Source organism: Aethina tumida, chromosome 7, assembly GCF_024364675.1.
Source record: "Aethina tumida isolate Nest 87 chromosome 7, icAetTumi1.1, whole genome shotgun sequence".
In the NCBI taxonomy this organism is placed as follows: Eukaryota; Metazoa; Arthropoda; class Insecta; order Coleoptera; family Nitidulidae; genus Aethina; species Aethina tumida.
Window position 1 is genome coordinate 9,196,119 of NC_065441.1, and position 27,025 is coordinate 9,223,143.

The 27,025-nt window shown below is 28.5% G+C and overlaps 2 protein-coding genes across 5 annotated transcripts in view; both read left to right on the top strand.

Annotated features, from left to right (window-relative positions):
* LOC109601708 (uncharacterized) overlaps positions 1-27,025 on the top strand; it is a 115,475-nt gene that overhangs the window by 17,904 nt on the left and 70,546 nt on the right. For 2 of the 4 annotated variants that reach the window (XM_049969754.1, XM_049969757.1), the window contains exons 2-3: positions 4,550-4,574; positions 26,067-26,088. The exons of 1 other annotated variant lie outside the window; for it this stretch is intronic. The gene's annotated coding sequence lies outside the window, so the exon portion shown is untranslated. The remainder of the gene's footprint in view (positions 1-4,549; positions 4,575-26,066; positions 26,089-27,025) is intronic. One more of the 4 variants, XM_049969755.1, reaches the window with a different exon arrangement.
* Positions 21,074-23,592, top strand: LOC109601707 (angiogenic factor with G patch and FHA domains 1-like). The gene is made up of 2 exons (XM_020017978.2): positions 21,074-21,125; positions 21,215-23,592. Exon 2 carries the CDS (start codon positions 21,282-21,284, stop codon positions 23,487-23,489), a length of 2,208 nt encoding a protein of 735 aa, XP_019873537.2. The 5' UTR covers positions 21,074-21,125; positions 21,215-21,281; the 3' UTR covers positions 23,490-23,592.

The window sequence follows — 27,025 nt, forward strand, 5'->3', positions numbered from 1 at the left end:
AATAACTGAGTTTTTACCACACTGAACTGTGCTCTTATAAACATTCATTTTAAAATAAAGCAAGGAATGCTAAGATAATATTGATAAAAATTTTGCAAATATAAATACTTCTTATTATTATTTTTAATGAAAGATATTGTATAGAAGAAACTACAATGAAATTTTAGCAGAAAATCTCACAAAAATTAAAAAATATATATATAAAAGCAATATATATTAAGGAATCTAAAGAAATCGACAATTTTTACTTTAACTTCCAACACTAGGCACCTTCAAACATGAGCTCTTTAGTTTTTTATTTAAGAATTATCATTAAATTTATTACTAGAAAAGAAAAAAGTAAATAACAAAGTAAATTTTTATTAAATTGTTCAAACTTTGACCTCCGATATCTTCTAAACGTTAAGAGTCATGAAAAATATTGTAGCTTACCTTTTTTGTAGGACATTCAAATTTATAAAAAATATAATTAGAAATTTTCTGTACGATTAAGTAATGGTGACATATGAATTTTGCCAAATGGGACTGAAAAAATGGAAAACTGAGATGAGGAGGAGCTTCCTATTAAAATGAAGAGCACTTTTTAAATGTGTCTTGGAACCAATTTTTCAGTGGCGAGAATATTCGTTTTTTTTTTGGTCCACTCTAATTAATTAATGACGTAATACCCAGTGAGTATAAAAAAATAAAAAAGATATTATGGTAAGATCATTAAAATAACAAATCATTTTATTTGAGTATTTTAAGAATGTTTAAAATTACATGGAAACATAAGGAAACAATTAAAAAATGGTTTATATCATATAAAATAAGAAATAATTTTTACATTATGATAATTTGACAAGGTTTTCTATGTTAATATAAGACAAATTATTATACTAACAGCTACATTTTACTGTAAAGTCAACAATGAAAGAATAAGGAAATAATAAACAATGATATTTAATGTGTTATAAAATTGAAAATCAATCGGTTTAAGATCATTAAACAAGTCCTAAAACAGAGTTAATTAATCACCAAAAAACAATTAAAAATGTATATTTTACTTATTAATTTTTTTAATATGGTTTATTCGATTTTGTGCCAAAATAATACGGAATTATTATAAAACAATTAACAAAATTGTTTTTATACAATTATAAAATTAAAAATAATGACCGGTTTAATGTGATTTAACAAGGTCTAAAACGTAATTGATAATTGAGCAAAAAAACAATTAATAAAAAAGTAATTTTTAACATATTAAGAATGTCCATAAAAAAGATATATGATAACTAGTAAACATATTTATTAACTGTGGGAGTATATTAATTTAGCAATCACGCATTGTTTCAAAATGAAATAAAATAATTGTTAGAAACAATATTTTAATGTCTTTTGAATAAATGATAATAATTGGACATAAAATAAATTTTTCATTCATTTTGTATATCTAACTAATTATATCATCCATAAATCATTAATTTCACCTTGTAAATTAAGGTGTGGTCATATTATTTTAAAAAACGTACATTAGTCGTTGAAATAAATTTTCCTTTGGATAATGTAAGAAACACATATATAAATAAAATATTTTAAAATTATTTTAAGGAATCCAATCTTGGTGAGTCTTGTAAGATCTAATATTAAATTTTGATTCACATTTCTGAGAATATTAATAATGATATTAATTATAGACATCATTGGTTTATTATAAAACTTGGAATTTTTATTCGAGTTTTAATATTATTAAAGTTTTAGAATGTTAATTAATAAATAATGAGTAACTTTTTTCAGTGAAGCTCTAGAACTTCCTGGATATTTGACCATATTCGATATTTTTAGATAATTGCTTTGTCAGTAAATTCTGTTTTATTATATTAATAAAGTAAAAAATAAGAAAAGAGTGTTTTAAGTTTAGTGTTTATTGTTATATTTGTTTTAAATTCCTATTATATATATAGTATAGTGGAATTATCAGTTGTGCGGAGCCTTGAAATGTGGGGTGGTACAAGACCAATTCCTCCATATACCTAATCCGTTCCATGCGGCGCGAAATCCCGGCATAGATCATGGCCGTGGCAGTTAGCAGCAGAAACACTAAACATTAATTTGGACCGTCCTTTGTCGGGACTGAGGAGGACCGTATGTAGTTTGTCATAGTTGCAAAACAGCGTCATTCCTTACCCACTGGCACGTAACAAGGGTTCAGTTGGTCAATGGGCGTTATGAGTTGCGTGAGCCGCGACAGACGGAAGTAAGGTCGACACATCATTTATATCCTGCGACCCCGTCGTCGGCCACATGTGCACTGCGTCGCCTGTATATCATGCACGCGTCCCTCCCGTATCGATCGACGTCGGGACGGCCCGTCGACTCGGCATTCCTGAGGTGCGTCTCACGCGGACTGACGAAGGAATCACGTTCGGCTTCGCTTTTTCGTGGCCTAACGGCTGTTTGATGGTCCATCAATGTGGGTGCCGCAACGGGATTTTACGTGGTTCGTCTAGACGTACTTTATGCCGTTTTCTCTAGTCTTGTAACAAGAAAAAAATCGTGGTCGAGGTCATTTTGCCTAGTTGATTTTAATTAATTTTCATTAGATGCGCCGATTACTATCAAAAGTTTTTATTTAATATTGTATCTATAATATAATTTAATAAAATTCTTCAGTTGGAACAGTTAAAAACTCCAAGAGATCCAAAGAAATGAGAAATATTAAAAAATATACAAAAATAACATGAGTCAACAAGAATGACAATCATACCTTAAAGATATTAAGATTTTAAAGAATCTAATAAATATATATGGAGATGTAAAGATTTTGAAAAATCTTCTGATTCAAAATATTTCAAGAATTTAAAAAGTGTCTAGAATATGTAGAATATCGAATTAATCTAAAGACGTTAAAGCATCCAAGTAATCTTAATTCTAAAAAATTTAAAGAACAAATTTTTTTTTTAAATGTAAAGAATGTAATGAATGTAAATAACGTAAAGAACGTAAATAATGTAAACAATGTTAAAAATCTAAAGAATCTAAAGGATCTAAAGGATCTAAAGGATCTAAAGGATCTAAAGGATCTAAAGGATCTAAAGGATCTAAAGGATCTAAAGGATCTAAAGGATCTAAAGGATCTAAAGGATCTAAAGGATCTAGAGGATCTAAAGGATCTAGAGGATCTAAAGGATCCAAAGGATCTAAAGGATCTAAAGGATCTAAAAGATCTAAAGGATCTAAAGAATCTAGAGAATCTAGAGAATCTAAAGAATCTAAAGAATCTAAAGAATCTAAAGAAAGAATCTAAAGAAAGAATGTAAAGAAAAAATCTAAAGAAAGAATTTAAAGAATCTAAAGAGAGAAACTAAAAAAAGAATCTAGAGAATGTAACGAATCGAATCTAAAGAATAAAAAAAGATGTAAAAAATATTAAGAATTTAAATTTACAAAATTTATATATTCGAGAACAATGATAATTTTTGCAATAGTAAATTAAAAAGTAAGAATATAAACATGTTTTGAAACGAAGTAGCATTCCTGTAAACCCAAGGACTTTATCCAATAAAATCACGGAGAAAATCAGTTTGTCAATCATAACTGCGAAATAAATCAAAAATTTTAATAGACCTGTGTCAGGTTTGTAAATGTCGCAAAAATTTTGTAATTTAATTAAAATGTTGATTGCAAAAAGAACATTTATGGCGTTGGTAAATTGCGAATTGTTGCTTAGAAATAAATCTTTTATGTTTATTTAAATGAAAATTTTAAAATAAAACATTAAAATTAAAAATAATTTTGCAACTATAATTAAAAACTAATATTGTATAAATGTACAATAAGACGCAACTTATTGGATATAGTTGGATGTAAAAGTGTTACTGAAATGTAAATTTTCCATGTACAATATCTTGAAAAAATCCTATTAAAATGTTATTAGATATTATCTATAGTAGCATATTTTCAATAGTCTATTTTAAGAGACCTAGAACAACTCACGTCTAAATTAAAATTATTAAAAATATCTATTATAACAACTATAATCATTATATTAAAGCTACCTAATATAAATCTACCAGTATAAAAAATTGTATAAGTCCTGAGTAATGATGTCTATTAAAAATGAAATAATGTCTCGGCCGAGTAATTATTAAAAATCGTGAAAACCACACGCCTAAATATTACCTAGCACTATTTGTCCCGCCGTCAATTATGGTTATTAATGACCCCGTCACATTATTTCAATTAAACGTCATATTTTATCATAATTGATATTTGTTAAATTTGTTTTAATTTATAAGTTTATGCGGACACCCATTAAATTGGGCCCAGATTAATCGATCTTAATCTAATTTATTTTTTGCTATAGTTTTCACTCTAAATCATTTTCATTAACACCGTCCTTCGGATAATTCATAACCGAAAATGGTCCGCACCTCTTTTTACGACCGCTTGGAGGTCAAGATTAGACGATTTGTTCCTCGAAGACTGGCCTGAGTAATTGTTAATTGTAAATTCAAAGTACAAAGTGAATGCCGTAGAAAGTTAATGGGATTTTTTTTTCTTGTTTCAGGTAAACACCGAATCGTTCGTATACGGTGAGTAACTGCACCATTGTGTACCATTCGTATTGACAATGACTGATCCTTAAGTGATGGAGCAACACTGAATTCCTGTAATTAATTTACAATTTTGTAGATAATTCTAAAATTCTGATTTGGGAGTAGTCAAAATTAGACTTGCTTAACATTTTTCCAAAATTTTTCTTTTAATAATCAGGTAAATTAAGTTTTGAAGAAAGAATTAGATGCAAAATCTAATAGGAAGTACACCATTTAATTTTGAGGGGTATTTTCTTCTGCATATTATTTGTGAATAAACCAAAGAATCATAAATGGTACAAAATATTCCAATAATAGTCGTTACCTCTTCAAAATTTTAAAGGTGTAAGTGAGACACCTTTTCGTTTTAATACATATCATTATGTCTTTCAAATTTAACCGACACTCCTAACCATTAACTGTTCGAAATCGACCGGAAAATAAAAGATACATAAAGTGTGACCAGCACGTTTTCCCTGAACTTTTTCACCGTGTCACGGAACCGCGGCCTTATCGATAGTCAGTCCGAGGCTTGAGTGTGTGCCCGGACCACCGGAGACCGATTCCAGACGCTACTTCTCGAATACCACATCAGCCACTCGGTTACAGCCCCTGAGAGTACCACATTCTATCCGGAGCCCCGCAAATAACGAAGCCCTCAATTGTCCCATATCTCTTTACGTTCGTCCGGTAAATACGTTTGGTCTGTCGATTGGTAATTATCGTCACGAGATGCTCAAGGGATGGAAGCAACAATTTTTCCTTTGAATGAGGAAAGAGAGAACTATTCAACTAGTCTTCGGGGATTTTTCTTGTTGGTTTTAAAACAGTTAATAGTAATTGGTTTTTATTTTTCGCGTATCACGATATTTAAGTTATTGTGTATAAAAAAAACTGTTTATTATAATTTTATTATGTAATTTACTTTGTACAAATTGGTACATATTTGGTCGTATGGTAAAAAAATGAATTGTTGGCTTGTACCTATTCAAATTAAATAGTTTTTATGAGAAAATTATGAGCAATTAATGACAAATGACTACGTATATACAAAGAAGATAATAATTGCTGCTGCAGGTAAAATATGTGAATGTTTGAAATATTTTTAATGTATTCACGTTATTAATTTTAATACATCCTTGTAAAACCTTTTTTACAATAATATTATTAGTTTTTAACATAAATAATTAACATTAAGTTTATGTTTCTTTTCTTGTAACAGTTTAAATGTACACACAATTTATAATAACTCAAGTTTTTAGAATCCAATGAATCAAAATAACTAATAGTTATTTTCAGATATGTTTTTAAAATCTAAAGTAACAGTAAAATTTACGTGAAAAATTAAAAAAAAAACACAGTTTCAAAGAATATTAATCTAAACAACTACAAAACGAAGTCAAAATATTCAAAATTACATATACATTTAAAATTTTGAAACTTTAAAGATAAATTTAAAGAACTTAATATAGACAATAAATAATTGGAATAATCTACGGATTCTGAAGATTCTAAATAAATAAATGTTTAAAAACTATAAAAAGCAATATAAAAATAGTAGAGAACTTAATAAAATTAAAGAATCTAAAAAAATTATAGATTCTAAAAATTTTAAGGAATATAGAAAATTTGAAGAATAAAAAGAATCCAACTAAAATATAGATTCAAAATAATTTAGAATCTAATGAATACAAAGAATCCAAAAAGAATTCAAAGAAATCAAAGAGTCGAAAGAATCCAAAAAAATAAACGAATCCAAAAAATTCAAGTTAACTAAAAGAATGTAAATAATTTGAAGAATCTAAAGAATTTGAGGATTCTGAAAAATATATCTCAATAGGAATGTTAAGATTCTTCAGAAGAGATAAAGAATTTAAATATTTTAAATAATCTAAATAATATAAAAACTCATGAAATTTGTCATTATTGTTTGATATTTTGTTAGTTAAGTAAAATAAATTTTATCCAATATCTAAATAGTTTCATATTAAAACATTTTAAATTGCAATTATCAAGTACAAACGGCTAAATTAATGACCGATTTCATATTCACATAAATATTTTTAACCATGTAAATCATAATTTTGTTTTAAAAAGTTGTACGTTTTGGAGAAAATTCGCTTAAACTAACTTAGTTACGTACTATTTCTCCAACTCTCATTTGTTATGCGAATAAATTAGTGATTAATAAAATAACTGTAAAACTGGGTTATTGAGACATGTGTCGTACAAGCTTAATGCAAGTCCTTTGAATAATTAGATTACATTATACTAAACAAACAACCGATACGCATTTACAAATTAATAGTGTTTGTTCAACAGGTGAATAAAATTTGTGTTAAAATAACAGAACGGCCATTTCTGTAGAAGAACGGAAAACTTGGACGAGTGATAATTGCATTTTAAATCGGAGATTGTTAACGTAACAAAATGGAAAATTTTATTGTACTGCTATTGAACTTTATAAAGGGTTATTTAACATACATGAAAAACAAATTGAATGTACTAGAAATTAGTTAAAATAACAATTGGTTTGTTGACCTAATACGTACGCAATAAATCATGTAAATTTATTAATGATGAATATTTAATAACACAATTTGAATAAATATAATAGAATAAAACTGAGTTGCAGGAAATAACGAGAAAAAAATTCTGAAGTGAAGGCGTTTGTGTTAGTTTGGATGTTTAATAAATTGTTAACTAGTTTTTTTTTCTATATTAATCCTGTTATGGTATTTTATGGGATTTGTAATATTTATTGAGAAAGCGACATTAAACTGGAATAATAAGTTGAAAAAAATGTACCATATGTGTGAAAATAAAACTTGAAATTGGCTAATTAAGTTAGATATTTAATGGATGTAAATATGAATTAAAAACGTGAGTTTCACAACAACAAGTTTTAATATAAGAAATGCAATTTAAGTAAGTAGCTAATAATATTTTATTTTATATTAATAAATACAAAGTAACAGCAGAAGTTGTGCCAACAATAATCAGAAAACGAGATGCCTAATTTGGCATAAGCCGGGCGCGTAATTAATCCAGGGTGATGAAAATTTAACAACAAATTGCTGACCACATTTAAAATTCGCCAAAGCCGCAGAGATTTCATTAGGACGCATTGCTTTTGAATCGTCGAATAATTCACACATTCACTTCTCGTATGGGTTGATCTGATTTTAATTGTTGGTTTTTGTGTAACCAGAGACGTTCACCACGCACCATATGTTTTCGATTGTTTAACACGTTTTTAATTTTTACCGTAAGTTGATTTCTATTTGATGGGAGCGAAAGCATCTTTAACTGCTGGATTTAAATGTAATTTCGTTCACAATAGCATTTTTGCGTTCCTGCTAATATTATGTACGTCCTGAAAAACTTTAAACGAGCCCACGATGCCCGAACGGTGGTGCGAAACGCCTAAACGTTATAATTAAACTAAATTCCAATTAAAACGGCCTCATTCAATTTCGAATACAAATCCACTCAATTCCACCACTTTTATTTTAATTAGTTCTCACCCGTACTAATTAGCAGATTCGTATTCATTATGTAATCGCGGGGATTTTGCGAGATGTCTAAAATACAGTTTGAACGTTTCGGAATTAAGCAAGATGTCACGGTTTCCGTATTGTTTTTCCTGTTTTAATGAGGATTTTGTTTTAGTCATGCGTTTCGACAAACAACTTGTCTCCGACATTAAAACATTACTACTAATTATATTAAACAAAAATGTTCGTGATTAATCTGCGTAATTACCACAAAATGTATGTGCAAAGTTGTACTTCCTCAACTTGTACGAGTACGATTAATTCTTTTTCATATTATTATTATTTGGAAAAGAAAAATATAATAACATGTTTCCGTAAATTAAATTTAAATTGAATTCACCATGTTTTAATTAAACGTTTAAAACATAATTTACATAATTATATTTTCATAATAATTGAACGTTTATTAAAATAACAAATTTAGCAGTCCTAATTAAACTAGCCCTGTTCATAAATTATATCAATAACATTATTCTGCACAATAAACGACGTAATGTCTAATTTCACACTGCAATTCTAATCTATCAGACTTCTTGAATTACTGAAAATAAATTAAGTAATGTTATTATTAATATTTACAATAATAATTTAATTATAAAAGAAAACTATAATAATAAAATATTTATCCAAGGTGTTTCTAAAATAGGTGACAATATTTGGGAGCAGTTTAACAATGAAAAAAATCTGTCTCTTTTGATCCAATTCGCTGTGATAATCAAAATTAATCCAGAATACATTTTTTCTTTCAAATTGTGCAAATAATATGAAAATCTTAATAATTTTAATAAATATTCTGTTGTGTAAAACATAGTGCGAGAAAAAGAGGAGATTAACAATATGGATAAAATTTATTACATTGATTTTTAGACACACATTTTAGGATAATACATACCAAATTTAGACACGATTCGACAGAACAGACAGAAATATGAGAAGGAAATAAGTTAAATTTCGGGGGCTGCATTTTCTTCTAGAGAAACTTTTAAAAAAACAATTATTCATCATTGTTGGACGTATTTTAACTCCTTTCAAATTTTGACCATCCATTTTAGAAACATCGGGTATATTAAAATTAAAATTAAAAGACATACAAATTATTATTAACGAATTATTATGATTATGACCTTTTTATTCTATTTTTTCTATAATTACTTCCACAGTTAATATTTTTATGATTATTAAAATATGTTTTACCAATAATTTAATTGGAATAAAAAAATACTGAAACCGATGACAATTTAAAAAATATTAACATTTGAACATGTTTGATCGTAAATTGCCTCAAACACAATAATTTGCAATTATAAACGAATTTGTATCTAGTATAAAAGTAGGTGCAAATAAATATTTAGACCTTGTTCTGTTTTTCTGGCATCTCGTTAAAAAAAGAGCACGTTATTCAAAAGCTCTTCATTCCCCATTCATATCCATTCAATTTTATTTTGATATTTGTATCTGGTACATGGCTATTTATAACGTTTTACAATCAAAACGTAATTTACCATATGCATATTCATTTTGGATGTTTAACTCTAAAAGCAGATTGATCAGTCATAAATATTTATACTGAGTTTTTTTCGATATGATAAATTAAACCTCAAACAATCACTATTATTCTCACGTCACCGCCATTATCTCATAATGACAGAATTAAACAATAATTCAAGGATGCACACGAAGAATATCATTCCCAGGAGAGAAGAACCGTCATGGTCACATTTTTCCAAATAATACACTAGAAACCGTAATTATGTCTTTGATTCGTGCTGGAGCAATAACGTTTCAACTCACGGTCACACCCTAAGGAAAGGCGTTAAGTTGAGCATCAAAAAAGCTATTTTAAAGTTATATAGCTTTTTTTTGTGCACGGACAATAGTTTTTTCAATAAATCAGACAATTGATTTCACTAAGACACATTTGAATGATTTTTGTGCATTTACTGAAACTTACTAGTGGATTTGTGACAATAAATTATTGTTGCACAATAAATTTTAATTAGATGCACCTCTTTTAAATTGAAAGGAAAAATTCGAATAATAGGAATTAAGTAATACGCATTAATGTAGGAGGATTCATAAGAATAGTGTATAAATCAGCCTTTCAAAGTAATATTTTAATTGCATTCGAAAATTGTAAACGTTATTTTTACAAAATATATTTCATAACAAAGCATAAAAATATTTACTCGTAATTTACTTTTGCATTATGTAAATTTTTGCAATGTATTCTTGACGTTAGTTTAAGTTTATATTTTTTGAAGAGACGCTCAACAAAAATGTGAGTAGTCACAAATATCATCCCCCAGGGGTTTACAACAAATTTATGGGTTATGAATTTGTGGGTGCACGTCACCAGATAAATTCGTATTTATCGCGTTATATATTGATAAGAATTTAAAAGGGAGATTGCTTCATTTTTCTTTGTTTAGCGTGATACATGATATCTATTTATATTATGCTGAAAATGTAAACTGGTTATTTTTCCCGTGCGTCGTTTTTCTAGCACCGGAGGCGATCTTGTTAGGAATTTGATCGCCAAACTAATTTGCCCTTACTATTGGTTGTCGTTGTAAGTTTCCTCGTAAGCTTTATTACATATAAGGCATGAATTCCGCAAGTATTATTGAAGATTTTATGCTCTTATCTTGCTTTTATATTGCGTTTTAAAACCTAATTTGTGAAGGATAATCTTAACGTTGTTGGAGAATTTTAACAATCACGAAGGAAACGTTTGAAATTTATTCTGGGATTATTCATCATGTTAATTTTTTAATTGATATACACAAATTGATTTTAACTATTATAAATCGTATTACCTTTTCAATAATATATGATATATTAAATTATAGAATTAGACAATTTGTAGAATTTAAAGAATCTGAGGAAAAGAATGTAAAGAATCTTAACAATTTAAAGAATTTACAGAACCTAAAGAAGAAAATCTGAATAATCAGAAGATTCTAAAAAATCTGAAGATACCGCCGATTCTGAAGAAGTTACAAAAAAAAATTGTGGGTTTATTTCCGACTTAGGTGGACTACACTATACGTACAAGTCAAATTTATTGTTCCCATAAAAGTTTACATAAAATTACATTAAAACCACATTAAAAAGTTGTTGCAGGATATAAATTTCTGTAATTTCGAAATATTACAATTATTATATCCCTTAAATGTCTTTTAAACCATTGTATATCAACGTTAATTGCTTAAAATTTACCAGCTCAAGTGACCAACTTAATAAAACAAAGTAACAGCTTAACCACTGTTCCCCCAACTGTTAACATCTGGCAAATCTTTATCATCAAATTTGTTAGCATTACACTGTCTTAAACTTGGCCATTACTTCGCAAACACCGCTCACCAATTCCAATTGTAACACCGAAATTTCCAAACTTCTAAATACCATTGCACTCGAACAAAATTACGCTGATTAAATTCGCACAGCTGAGTCATAATAATTTTTTTTGTTTCGAATTTTCATTTACATGATAAAACATGTATATAAACGAAACACACATGACCGACACATTTATAAATTGAATCGGGAATCGCTCTTGGCCATGGCATCCGGTACTGGATTCAATCAAAGTAACGACTTCAATCGCTGCAAACTAATGATATTCTTCTATTCGGTTGCAGCTGCACAATGCGAAAATAAATGACTATTTTAAAACTGCGAACTAAACCTTTAGCGTGGCGCAGCTTAATTGTAATTACAATTGTATTCATTCGATTAACCGATTGGTTTTTTTTGCAAACATCAGAAAGCTTTGTGTATTTGTAATTGAAGATTGTTTTAGTTGATTCATTTTGAAGTAGACTGAAAAGTGCATAATTAAAGCACTATTGTGATATATGTGACTTTTTTGAAATAATCTTACTGAAATATTGGTAAATATGATAATAAAAATATATTTAAGAGATTTCCAACATGAGACATAAACAATTAAAAATAATAAAATATAAAGTAAATGAACCGTACAAATGGATTTAATTAAAACTCGTAAGAGCAAAGCTTGATGAAAAAATCCACCAGTAACAATACATTTGAGGACTCCGCAATTATGGAGTGCGGGGTAAAAATAATTAAGTGAGACGTTTTGGAATTAATAAAGCTATTTAAGTATTCATTAAAATTTCATTATAATTATTATCCAGTCATGTAATCATTATTAAAAGTAATTTTAGATGTCGCTCGGTGGTGTTCTCTTACAAGTGCCATCAATAAGTCGCTGTCTAGAACAGGGTCCCGTTTCTTGCGACTTTCCGTAATATTAACTTTACTAACGTTGTCTACGTGGAAAAGTAATACAACTCAGCTCGAGGACTCATATAAAATACCCTTCTCATTTTCCTTCTAGGTAATTTCAACGAAATATATGATGATAGATCTACAAGAAGCCAAGTGCAACTAGTATAATTATACCTGTGAAAATATACGACTCATTCCTTACATTACCTCTTTAGAAAATTACTTTTGTGCAAATATTGAAACTAATTAAAAATATTTAAGAATTTTTTAGTATCGATAGAATTTCTTTATTTAAATAATTTAATCTAACCTAACATTATATATTAATTAAACTAAACAAGTGATAATTTAAATTATCGCTGGAATTTAAAAATTCTAAAAAATCTAAGAAATCTAAAGACTTAAAAAAAATAACAAAGAGTCCAAAGAATCCAAAGAGTCCAATGGGTTCTAAAAAATTCAAAGAATCCAACAAAATCCAGAGAATCCAAAGAATAAAAAAATCTCAAAAATTCAAAGAATTCAAAAAATTAAAAAAATCCAAAGAATTCAAAGAATCTGAAAAATCTTAAGAATCTAAAAAATAGAGAATTTTAAACAGTAAAAGAAGTAATTTTATTACAGAGAATAATTAAAATTTCAGTGACAAAAATAATATAAAAGATAAATTATGTTGGACTTTTAATATTCTAAACAAAAATTTAAAAAAAAAAATCTGAAAATATATAAAATGCACAGAATATGAAGAACGAAATTCAGGAGAATTTTAAAGAATCAAAGTAATAGTGTATAACTTAAGACAACATAAATAGAAATATTATGATATGTATTTTATTAATAAAATAAAATATTCTTCACAATTATTTCATTTTCAGTAGCTATGTTAGTTTCCTAGAAGTGAATATTAAACACAAAATTTCCATCTATTACTAAATAATTTCAAATTTCTAAAGTATCAGACGTTTTGATCAAACATATTTTTTAAATTCCAATGTATTTAAATAACTTAAGCGACAAATCAAAGATTGCCGAGGTTATTAGGGTTCATGCAAATTTAATTTCTGCGGATTAATATACATAAAATTTAATAATATAATCCTCATAACGGTATTCAAAATTGTTGAACACACTTTTTATATTAAGCATTTTTGCCGAAAACGAAATGAAGAGTCAACGAAACCATAAATTAATGGGATGTTTCTGTTATCAGGCGACTTGAGATTTAAACACCTAGTAATAAAATTTAATTTTAAATTTCGAGAAAATCTTAAATAATCGTTAAGTTTCGACTTCCGTTTGGAAACAAACTAACATAATAACAAGGCAGTTATACCAATGAAAGTTTTGACACACATTTTAGCATAGTTCCATCAGAAAAATGCGTCACTTGGTTAAAACTGAACGATGCAATCGCCCATTAAAACCGTTTATTTTAATCAACATTTTAGGTTTACGTCGCCATTAAAAGTCTTATTATTTCCTCATGGAACGAAACCGCTAATTAGAGTTCTAATTGACGTTGTACTGCAAAACAGTATCAAACGATAGGTAATTTTATCGATCGGAATTTTCGGATTGATTGTATAACATAAAGGCGAAACAGGTGCCCGTTATTGTACGTGTAAATTTATAGTGCCAATGACACGCATATGAATTTGGACATTTTAGAATAAAAATTGATAACGGTATCGATAGTTTGTTGCGTCCCACGAACGCTCGGCTTTAATTTATTTTACCTTAATGTCGCGAACGTGCACGGAATCACCAAAGTTGTTTAGAATTTTTGTATAATCGCCGGCGTGAAAATTTGAATATGAAACGGTGATCAATTCAGTTATTGGAATATTTGTAAGGATTTACTTTTATCATCTTTGGATTCGGTGAAAGTTTAAAGAGCTATATCAATTTTAGCGTAGGTCAACGGGGTCGCAGGATGGTATTTTCTTCGACACTTTTGCTTTCAGTCTCGTGGAGTATCAACTTATAAAAGATTAGAACGGAAGATATCAATAAAATGCAGACGATTGCTTAAAATGATGTTACGATATTTAAACTTTATTGCATTGTTTTAAGAAATTCAATAGAAAGCAGAATTCTCTGGCGTTTCGTTTTATGGCACAAACGCAATTTGTAATAAGTAATACGTAATATTACAATAACTGTTTATTTGCGTGGTTTTAGAGATGAAATTAAAATATAAGTTACACCAAAAATTTTGGACAAAAGTTAATATATAATTAAATAAATTATGATAAGTAAATGTTAATTAAATTATTTAAACCTTTTAATATTTTATTATAAATTTTAATCATACTTTTTGAGATTTTCTTTGAATTAAGAATATTTAAATTTGTCAATTTTATGATTTTATATTAAGTTGGACGTATTAATTTATTATTATTATTATTGTAGACTTTTTGTGTTATATATATTTTATATTAAATATTAAAAAAACAATAATTAATTATTTTGTATGTATATGATAATTATTACATAATTAGTAAAACTTTTAAATTACAACTGAATTTGATAAAGTATAAGAAAACAATTAAAATTTAAGTGTTTTGAAATTTTACGTATAAATTCTTCTTTTAAGGTATTATTGAAATAATAATATAGTATAAAATATAGTTATAAATGTATAATAAATAAATTATATAATATAAAAAATAAAAGTAAATCATTATTATTTTTATTTTGTTTTTAAAATAAACTAAATTTAAAATTAATTCGAAAATTTTCTGTTAAAAAATTAAAATTTACTAATTGATTACTTGATTAATTTACTCTTGATTAATTAAGGCATATTAAAGCATTTTTTTTATAATTTTTATTGCAGTTTTAATATATTTAATAAAAATTTTATAGATTAACCTTAAAAATTAAAAATTGGAATTTATAAAATTTAAAATATTAAAAATATTCAATTAAAAAAAAACGACGAATTTAAATTCAAAAAATTAAGGTTAGAAAATTATAATTCAACAGTTAGATTTAAAAAAAATTAAAATTAGTAATTTAAATTAATATATTTTAAAAAATAAAGCTTAGAAAAGTAAAAATAACTATTTAAATTCAGAAAATTGTAAAAAAATTGTATATTTTAAATAATTAAGCTAAAAAAATAAAAATAAAATAAACTATAAAATTAAAAAAAAAATAACCTTAAATATTAAAAATAATCAAATATAATTTAACAAAATAATACTAACCTATTTAAATTTATTTATTTTAAAAAATTATGCTTGAAAATTAAAAATAACTATTTAAATAAAAAAATGAAATTATTAATCTAAAATTTATGAATTTGAATTGAATTTAAAAAATAAAGAGTAAACAATTAAATTAAAATAACATCAAAATCACTCATTGAAATTCACAAAATATAAAAAATTGATAATCAGTTAAATTAGAAAAAATAGTAATTTAAATTTACAAAATTTAAAAATTTAAGTTTAAAAAAATAAAATTTACTATTTAAATGTAAAAATGTGTTAACTATTAGTAAAAAATTAATAAACCTTTATTGTGTATGTTTAATGAACAACAACTTTAAAAAATGTTAAATTTTTTAACCAGAATTCTTTTGTTTCATGTATCTATTATGTATATTTTTCTGAATAGAGCTGGACATAAATATAGCAACTTTAATTTTGAAAGGGATTCTTAATAATTAAATACATGCTATTTTATTTAACCTCAAAGTGCAAATTGTTGTTTAATTTGTACCTTTTTAAATTACTAATGAACAACAATTAACAATTTTAATTAATAAACGTTATTAGAGATAAAATAATTATTGCAATTATTGATTATCTTTAATTTTGCATAAAACAATGTAATAAATTTAAAGTAGAATATATATTTTACGAATTCTATGATTTTTAGCTTTACTTAACTAATTACACAATAATTAAAAAATACACGTACATTTATTTATAAAATTCTTATTGAGATAGTAGTTATAGTAATATATTAGTAAATATAATAAAATATGATTTTAATTTGTTTATTTTGTTAACGTATTATTAATTGATTTTAAATATATGTCTTTGCCAATATTTTATTGAATTATTCAATGTCTCCTATTAATTTAATTATAAAAATGTGAAAGTGATTTAAAATTGACGAGTTTACTGCCTAAAATTTGTGAAAACCATAAGTCGAAACTATAAACATGTTTATTGATAAGAAATAATCCCCGTATGATAAATGGTTCTATTGACTTCCCATTTCTAAAGAAACGATGCTCATCTTTCTTAATCTAAAAAAATCCTCCTTCATTTTACCGTTACTAAATTATAATATTAAATCACTAATCCTTCCGCAAGGACGATTCGAAATTACTATGCAAATTCGATCAATTAACACGTAGTTACACAACCGAAAATAATCTTCGCCGTGCGAAATTGCCGGGAACACAATAGGCGGAGGATGAGCACAGGTAACTGTGAGACGCGAAACCCGTCGCATTGACCTTGAACCTGACCGCAGGTGAGGCGACCCGTTCGAAAACAAAACCAAAATGAACGCCGCCGTCACCATTTTTGAACGAGCCACACTTTCTCTGTGCGTGCGTTCGTTCGGTTTTCGATCGACCATAGACGTTGCAAAATTCTAGATTACTGCATAAAAGTGTATCTTGTGTGTGAATCGGGGATTAAGTCGTTGCCCGATTAGGAGACCGAATTTTCGGACTGGATGGGTTTTGAAATGTTGCTGAATTTGGCGAAAACTTGGACGGATGACGACAATCTGCGAGATCTGGTCCACGTGCCCATTTATGTACGAAATAAAAACTAATTCGTATTAATTTTTTGTATTACTATTTTTATTTAGCAGAATTTACATATTTTAAGGGTAATTTTAATTTTATTTTATGATTTTAACTTCATTAATTCATTTTATGGATTTCTATGTCGAAATCTAATTTATCACAAGACAAATACGATAAAAAACAGTGGTGCCTCAATATCGATTCTGAATATCAAATTATCAAAGAACAAATGGAAGTTGAATGGGGAATTTAAAATTAATTTAAAATATAACCCTGAGGTTCTTCAATATACAGACACTTTGCATAAGTATATAGAAAAACAAAGAAAAAAAGTAAAAAAACTAAAATTAACTAACAAGACAGGTCCACAATTTAAGTATGAATTAGTTCAAATAGTTTTAAATAACTCAGATATTTGACATATTGAAAAAACAGCAATCTATGAGGTAGGAGAACAACATAATGATACTGAAGAAGCAACTAACAATTCAGCACACAACTCTGGCTACGTTTATGATGAAAATTCAGGATTGTATTATTATTACTTTATTACAATGCTCAGTATGATCTCGAGAAAGGTTCAAATGAGTTCCATTCTCAAATCAAAATTGGAGAGAAACCAGATGAGACAAATGTAGTGGAGAAGAAATACAAGAATGTAAAACGTCGCAAACTTGATTGTAAAGAAACAGGCGAACACTCAAACACAGCGAAGGAACGGCTTCCTTAGAGGGTGATTTGAATTTTACCCCCATTTTGGCATCAAAACGTTGCCCACCTTGTATGCGCATTATGATTGAGTCAATCGGGGTATTAGAATTAAAGGTTGGCACTTTATACATCATAACATTTGAAGGAGGCACACTAGGACGAAAAGATAACCATTCAGTAATCGACCCAGACGTGGTCGTAAACAGGCGTCATTGAAAATTAAGCTTCGATAAAGAAACAAGTCGATATTTGGTCACCGATTTGGGCCCAAAGAACAGCACATTTCTAAACAGCGTTCGTTTAGTTGTGTGAATCAAATTTTGGCCTGAATTCGTTTTGAAATCTTGCTGAATTTGGTGAAAAGTTGGTCTGATGATGACAATCTGCAGGATCTGGTCTAGATACTCATTTATGTGTTACACTCGAAGAAACCAACACGTCTCTAAAAACAACATCAGAACTAATTTAATTTAACAGTTAACTTTTTATAATGTTGTTATATACTCATACTAGAAAGTTAATTATTATAATTATGGTAACAGTAGTTAACCGATTAAATGTTGTTTTCTATAATGATCATCAATGAAACCTGACTAAAATGACACCATTCACTACGTAAACATATTACCAACAACAAATAATAAGAGTGTGAAATAACATTTATCTCCTTACATTAAACAAACACTTAAAATTTTACTTTTCACAAAAACCAACAAATTAAGACACGCTAATTAAAATGAATCGATGATTCAAACATCTATGGATCCAAACATACACACGAGCTAAACTGGTTTTCAACGTTGCCTCAACCGTGACCTCAGTCACCTGGAAAACGCTTAAATTAACGTTTCTTGCTTTTTAACGTTGTCCAAAGGCTCATCCCGAACATTCGGACAACCTTGATGCCGGCTCATCGATGATAAATTTGCAAGATCGTGACTCAGACAAACCTGAAAATTGAATTTAGTATGTAATTATTTGTGTGGATTTACTTGTTGTGACGAAACCGATATTGGCGATAGATTAACAGTAAATGATAGGTATCGGATGGCGTGAAGTTGTTATGAATAAATATTACATATTTGGAAACGTTGCAGCAATACATACATTTTTAACATCTTAATAAATGATTATAATGTATGATTATGTTTTATCTGATGTTGCAATAAGTTAAATTTTATAATTGAGTCTTAGACTATAAAAATTGGTATGAACATATTATTTTACAGGAATAATAATAGTTCATTTTCTTGAAGTTAAACACAAAAAATTATATAATTAATAATCTCTCTAACTTATCAATTTTAAAAATCCTACATAACCTAATCCTTTTAATTGAATTAATAAGTTCGTTGATAAATAATATTTTGTTTAAATAAATATATAAATATAAGGCGTTTTCAATTTGTTAATTATACTTGCTCAAAACCTAACCTAATTTAGCGACATCTAATCTAATTTATCCTAACCTTTGCATATTAAACTATTAATTTGTTGATAAACCTGTTTTGTTTGGAAATATTTAAAACCATAAAATTTAACATTTTATTATTAAAAACAATATTGTATTCAAATAAACAATTAGTTATTAGTAAACACTTTTTTAATTACACTACCTTCTCAGAAGGTAACATAGTCTAACCTAACCTAACCTAACCTAATATTATCTTATCTAGTCTTAACTAACTTGTATATCGTACTCAATAATGTAACCTAACCTAATATATTATAAATTAACTATTTTGTTATACCGTACGAAAAATGCTCTTCGTGTCTGGATGTTGTAAGAGATGGATGCACGACAAAGAGAGTAAAGTTTTGCCCGGTAGTAAGAATCCCTACTCTCAGAGACAATGCGCCGTGCTGGTGCGCGCCGGCGCACAATGTAAATTAATCTTTGCGAATGCATTTAGTAACTCTCCGTATGCGTAGGGATGTAGTTCGAGTTCTTCGGATGCTCCAATTAAATTCCGTAACTTTGTATAATTTTCAATCTGTAAAATGAAATATTTTTTGAGGGTATATCAAAAACAAAAATAAGTATTCTAAAAATAAACTACTTTTTTCAAAATAAAAATGTATCCCAAAAATTAAATAAAATATACTAAAAACAACGTCTGCGGAGACGAACCGCATGCTAAACGCAGCAAAACCAAATGATCCCCTCCAGTCAGTTCGGCCCGCCCACATAATTGCATGTATATCTTTCCTTTTTGTTTACAAAGGGGTATTGATGTTCCGTCTCAATATGCGAGTAGACACGCTCATCATTTTTGATACGGTATATACCTATTAAGAACGTAATCTTATCAAATCTAGTCTCACCTAACCCATTCTAAACATAACATAATTAATTATTTCACTTTTAATAAAAACAATATTTTATTTGAATATACAATTAACCAGCTTGTTAATTAAACCTCTTCAATCATGATTAATTGTCCAATAATTACATATTTAACTTCCGATGTAAAAATTTATTTTAAGCACTGATCAGCAGTTCTTGGAATTCGAAATTCCGCATCGTGCCTGTGTGTTATGCCAGACAAAACAAAACATTTATCAATTAACATAGACGAAGGTTAGATTTTCAGTGTCGCGGCCGCGAACGATTGTGTCGGCCGGTGCGAAAAACGAAAAATCAAATTGCAGAAGCAGAAAGTCATTTGCATATCGGCGATGCCGGAACAAAAACAAAAGTCGTGATTACGCGACGTTCGAGAACACTGAAAACGGCGTAATTAACTAGTAGTTTCCCCGCTGTGAATTAGAATTCTCGGTTATGTTCTCGGGATAAACTTGTTCATGAATATTAGAAAGTGGCTTTAATTATCTGGAATTTGATTTTTGCTCTGTTTTCATTTGATCTAGATCGAAGCGATGTGAATTTAATACGGTTTTAATTGGTTTGTCTTGGATTTATTAAGACGTATCTTTTTGTTTCTTTAAAAATTAGTGGATTGTCATTAATTGATAATGAGAAAAATAGATCTATTATATAGATTATATACCTATTATCTATGGATTATTCTAATGTCTATGGTCAGATGACTTTTGACAGTAACGGCAGATTGTTGATCGTAATTAAATTTTGTAAGTATTTATTAAAGTGGACAAGACAAAAATTCTTTAAACGTGTGTTCAAGTCAAGTATCTTTTGTTGGTTTAACAAATTATTACATTATAATTAATTGGGAAAAATAGATTCACTGACATCACGAAATTGTCAGTAACTTCATATAGTTAATGGTAAATATATATATATATTTTTAAAATTTACAGAAATATACATTAAATAAATGGAAAGACATGCTTCTTTAATTAATTTTATTTTTCAGTTTATATCGGTGTTCAAGATTCAAAGTAAAATAATTAATCATAAGATTAACTCATACTGTCAAAAACATGTCAAAAGATCTGGAAAAAAAGTTTGACGATTTATTTGAAACTATAAAAGTAAAAGTGAACAGAAAAGAAGAAAATATTCCATTAACAAGTTCAAAACCCATCTTATCAAGAAACTATTCAAAATTGGATGGGGAATTGGAAGTAAAGTTTAATGATTTATTTGAAACCATAAAAGTGGGCAAGAAGGCAGAAGGTAATGTGGTTTTAAGTACAAAAACCACTTTATCTAAAAATATGTATGAAACAAATGAAGAATTCGAAGAAAAGTTTGTTAGGAACATAAAAGAGAAAGAAAAAAATTACTCAACTCCTAATGAAACATTATTTTTGCCAAAAAATACTTGTGGATTTAAAAATGAATTGAAAGAAACCGCCAGAGTAAATGAGAAACAAGAATTGCCTTCAGTACTCAGTGCAGAATACATTTTGCCAAAATCCAAGTTTGAATTAAATGGAGAATTGGAACATAAGTTTAATGATCTCTTTGAAACCATAAAAGTGAACAAAAAAGAGGCAAACTCGTCCAAAACGAAGCCGGAATCTAATTTATCAGACTATAACTTTAAAAACCAAGAATGGATACAAAAGTTTAAGACTTCACCCGAAATAATAGAAGACTCCAAGAAAGAAGAAATGAATTTTGAGCAAACTAATTTCAGATCTAACCTATTCAATATCCAAAATAAACAAAATGACGAAATTAAACAAGTGGTCCAATCGTTTCCTATATCATTAAACGTAGTGGACAATAATGCCTCAATAGTGGTTCCCAAGATGAAATTATCCAAGAATAAATGGAAGTTAAATGGGGAATTGAAAGGTAAACTAAAAGGTGACCCTGAGCTTCGTCATTATATTCACACTTTGCATAAGTACATAAAAAAACAAAGAAAAAAAATTAAAAAGCTAAAATTAGCTAACAAGACATGTCCGCAATTTAAGCATGAATCAGTTCAAACTGTTTTAGAAAACTCTGATCTTTTACATATTGAAAGAAGAGTATCCAGTGAGGTAGAAGAACAAAATAATGATACTGAAGAAGCAACTAGCGTACCAGCACACAACTCTGGCTACGTTTATGATGAAAGTTCAGGATTGTATTATGATTACAATACTGGATTTTATTATAGTTCTCAGTATGGATTGTTTTATAATGGCATCTCAGGTGTTTATTACAAGTATAATCCCGAGAAAAGTTCATACGAGTTCCATTCTAAAGTCGAAATTGGAAAGAAATCAGACGAGACAAATATAGTGGAGATGAAATATAAGAATGCAAAACGTCGCAAACTTGATGGTAAGGAAACAGGCGAACGCACAAACTCCAACGAAGGAACGGTTTCCACAGACGACGATTTGAATTTTACCCCCATTTTGGTATCACAACGTTGGCCACCTTGTATGCGCATTATGATTGAGTCAACCGGGGTATTAGAATTAAAGGTTGGCACTTTGTACGTTATAACATTTGAAGGAGGCACACTAGGACGAAAAGGTAACCACTCGATAATCGTTCCAGACTTGGCCGTAAACAAGCGCCACTTAAAATTAAGATTCGATAAAGAAACAAGCCGATATTTGGTCACCGATTATGGGTCAAAGAATGGCACATTTCTAAACGGCGTCCGTTTGTCGCCACCCAATCAGAGAAGTGAACCTGTTCATATTCTCCATAAAAGTACATTATTGGTGGGAGATACGCTGTTCAGGTGCCACATCCACGAAGCAAACCAAACCTGCAGCGACTGCGAACCAGGTTTAGTGAAACCGGAAACGTCGCCCAGGATGTATGAAATTAGCAACAAGACCGATGTTAAGAATGAGTTGATGTCTTTAAGAAAGAAATACGGCGTTCCCAAGTTCAATTATTATAAATTGGGTGCAGGTTACATTGACAGAGCCGACAAACGAAGGAGTGAAGTTGGAAGTCAAAATCCGCACGAGAAGGCGGAAGTTGCGTCACTAGATCGGGCCATAACTTCAAATAATGTGGGCTTTCAATTGATGTCCAAAATGGGTTGGAAGGAGGGGGAGTCTTTGGGCAAAGAGAACGATGGCATCAAGGAACCTGTTACATTATTGACTAATGAAGGACTGGCAGGGATAGGAAGTGCTGATCTTGTCCAACCGAGCTATCTTCCTTTGATTACTGAAAATGAAAGGAAGTGTGGAGTTTGGCAGAAAGCCCTGAGCAGATTTCAGTAGTTGTTGTCGACGATATATTCGTTAAATGTTAATTCTAAACTTATTATTTTGGTTTCCTGTACAATTTTTGTTTTGAAATAAATGTTGAAATATTGTTTGGAAAGGGTGTTTTCTTGTATACATATAAATTTGTAAAATGTGGTGAAATCACTTTTCTCACTTAAACAGAATTCTGCCAAAATTGGTCATAATTACTTCATTTGAAAGACCATTTAAATTTCCATGTCACATCAGTGATGCACGATCGTATAAGTACAAAAAGTAATTTATGATTTTAACATTGACATGATCTTATATTACTTATTTAAGAGTAATCTGTTAACTTAAGTATATAAAAGGAAAACTGTCATAAAAAACAAGTAGCCCAAGATGAAGGTGTGCAACCTAGAAAATCTGGTATGGTAAAACGCCTGCACCGATTAAAATGACTATGCAAATCGCAGAAAAAAGCGCGTGCAATAATTGAAAAGCAACGGCAAGTGCACGTGATCCCCGGCTCTAAAACCGCTCCCGGAGACCGTCGAAACTGGGTCGAACTTTTCAATGGACTTGCACATTTTTTTCGTCGACGCTAAAGTTGAAGGTCCCGGCGTGCATGCACGTTGGCGGCAATCCCGTGCAATAAAGCGTGAGTATCGTGAGATTGAAACATATTGTCAACTTAGCCCCGTGACTTATATTAGAAAGGGATGTGCGACTAATGCCGCCAAGGTAACCGTTTGTTTCCGTTAAAGGGCAATGGTGACTATCGCGGGCATTTATCCAAGGTATCCGTTGAACAAAGCGCTCGTTAATCCGTTCGCATGTTCACGCAATTGTATCGATTTCAGGAAGATGTTTCGGCAACGTATCCTGACCCTGATGGTAACGGTTATTCTATTAGTGTAATGTAATACGGTCATGTATCACTTTAATGATGTACGTTCAATGTTGATCAATAACCTGGCGGTGTTTAATATTCTTTAAGCAGAAGAAGGATGTTATTATGCAATGTCTTAAGATGACGATCCCTTGCAGGACAAAGCAGAAGCACCAGGCGGAAGTTAAATGCTAATTTTCTTGATGTGTGTTCCAAAATTAGATTTTCAATTAATACCGATTCCAAATTGGGAGTTGCTAATTATAATAATGCTGCGACAGGGTGCCAAAACGTTTGATAGATGGAATTATTTAATCTTAATTATCATAATTAACATTATTATATTAAATAAATAAAATTATGACTAATTAAGAAATACAGGAATTTGATTTACAAATTAATATATTTATTTTAAATAAATTATATTTAGTTTTTATGTTTATTAACGAAGTAATTTAAATATCTATTTGAAGATTTATCAAAAATATATTCTTATTTGATTGTCCAATATTTTATTAAAATATAAAAATTTAATATCATAATTTATATAAAATATCAATTTATTAAATTATCTAAATAATATTTTTCTAAAGTATCTCCTGAAGAAAATACAGTCCCTTCAAAAGAAAATGTATTTGAGATATTTCAGATTTAATGCCCACAAATTTAACACTAAATCGCTAATTAATTTCTTGTAAATATTAGTAAATAAAAATATAAAATAAAATGTAATTAATAATCAAATAAATTAAACCGTAGTTTACTCAGTTGTTCCAGAAATCCATCTACTAATTTAATAATTATTATAAAGGAAGGGAATGGAAAGGAAATAATATATGTATAACCTTTTACACTTTAGTTTCATAATAAATATATGTTATTTTCACGGAATTTAAATTTTATTAATTTTTTATGTTTAATTTTTATCATTTCACATTTGTTGGATATTATTGTATAAAATGTTAATAAACTAGATAACAGAACAGTTAAATATTAAAACCTTTTATTTTTAAATATAAATATAAATATACCATGATTTCAATAAAAATTTTCCATGATATCCAATTAAATATACACAAGCCCATTTTAAAATTACAGTAAAATGCAAAAGTTAATATATAAACTTCAGAAATTAACGGTGATTGGGTGAATGTACATTATCACAATGTTTATGGGATGACCATAATCGTTTAGTGATGTTTCAAAAACAATCTGAACAGCTTCATCATAAAAGATAATGGACACTTTCCACTATTATTAGCATGTTATTAAAATTCATTGTCCAATAATTAAATTGACCCATAAATGTTTAGTTTTATCACTGGTATTTATTAGCTTTTATAGCCGCATTTAACACAATTAATAAAATTCACCTATGAAGCAAACAATATTTAAATATGTTCCACTATACGGAGCTAAAGCAAGTAATTTATTTTCTTGCTTAAGAATTTATCGTTTAACTTTAAGCGGATCCCGATAAGATTTACAGTCATTTCGTTGCGAAGATAAAAATTCCGAAACGCAATTTATCCACACACCACGTTTAAATTAGTGTTATTTCCTTAATTTGGGTCAATAAACGCGCATTTACAAAATATTTTGGTACAAAAGGCGTCAAATTGCCCGTTGCATGTCAAAACGCCGACCAAATGGAGCGTGAAGCTATTTTGCATTGTAATGACATCTATTTATACAGACGTGTTTTTTTTTTGTTGCAGAATATCGTTGGAAATTGCATTGGTAAGTAATAAATTTAATTGTTAACCGAAAAAAAAAAATCGTTAAATGGCCTCATACGCAACACCTACCTATTCAACATGAACTTTCTTAACTTTTTTCTTTAATCACGTTTAACGCGACACACATTTAATACGATCGATTGTAATCGAAATTATTAGTTGGACGAAGTGTCGTGCAAAAAATTGCCTCATTAACTATTTAAAATTAAACAACGGTAATCCGCAATATTAGCTACCGCACATTTCCCAGATCGGAATTGAGATAACGTGGGCAAAGTAAATAAAATTACTAGAGCGAAAAAACATGTGTACTTTATATAATAAAATGTTTTATTACTCAATTTCAGTTTCTAAACATTGACAGTTTAATGGTTTTCTTTCGTCGATCGTGCAATGAGTGAAATTATTCAGTTTTATGTTGACAGCTACACAAACGCGTTTGTAGTTTTAAATCGAATTGGATCATACAAATTTGGTTTGGCACTTGGCAAATTAAAAATAGTTTTTGGATGTTTGGTAATTTACTGATTGTGTTTGTTAAAAAAGTTGTTGTTGTAGGTATTGCAACATACATTTTTTACTGAATGTGATGTTAAAAATATTATAAATAATTAAGTATTAATAATTCTCATAATTTCAAGGATTTTTATTTTGCAGTGTTTGAAAATGACAATTTTTATTATTTTTTAATTGTTTGTTTCATAATTGTGATTTTTATGATTTTCATTTTACAGTAATGATAATTTTTATCAATAATTTTTTAATTAAATTACAAGAAATTTTTACTCTGACTGAACTTAATATTAAACCTTTTCTAATTTAGCCTAAAATGTGTACCTTCATGTAATACAAATAATTTTAAGAAACCTCTAAATGCATCAATATAACTTTAAATTTTTATTTAAATACTAAGAGATAATAAAAAAGGATTACTCAGA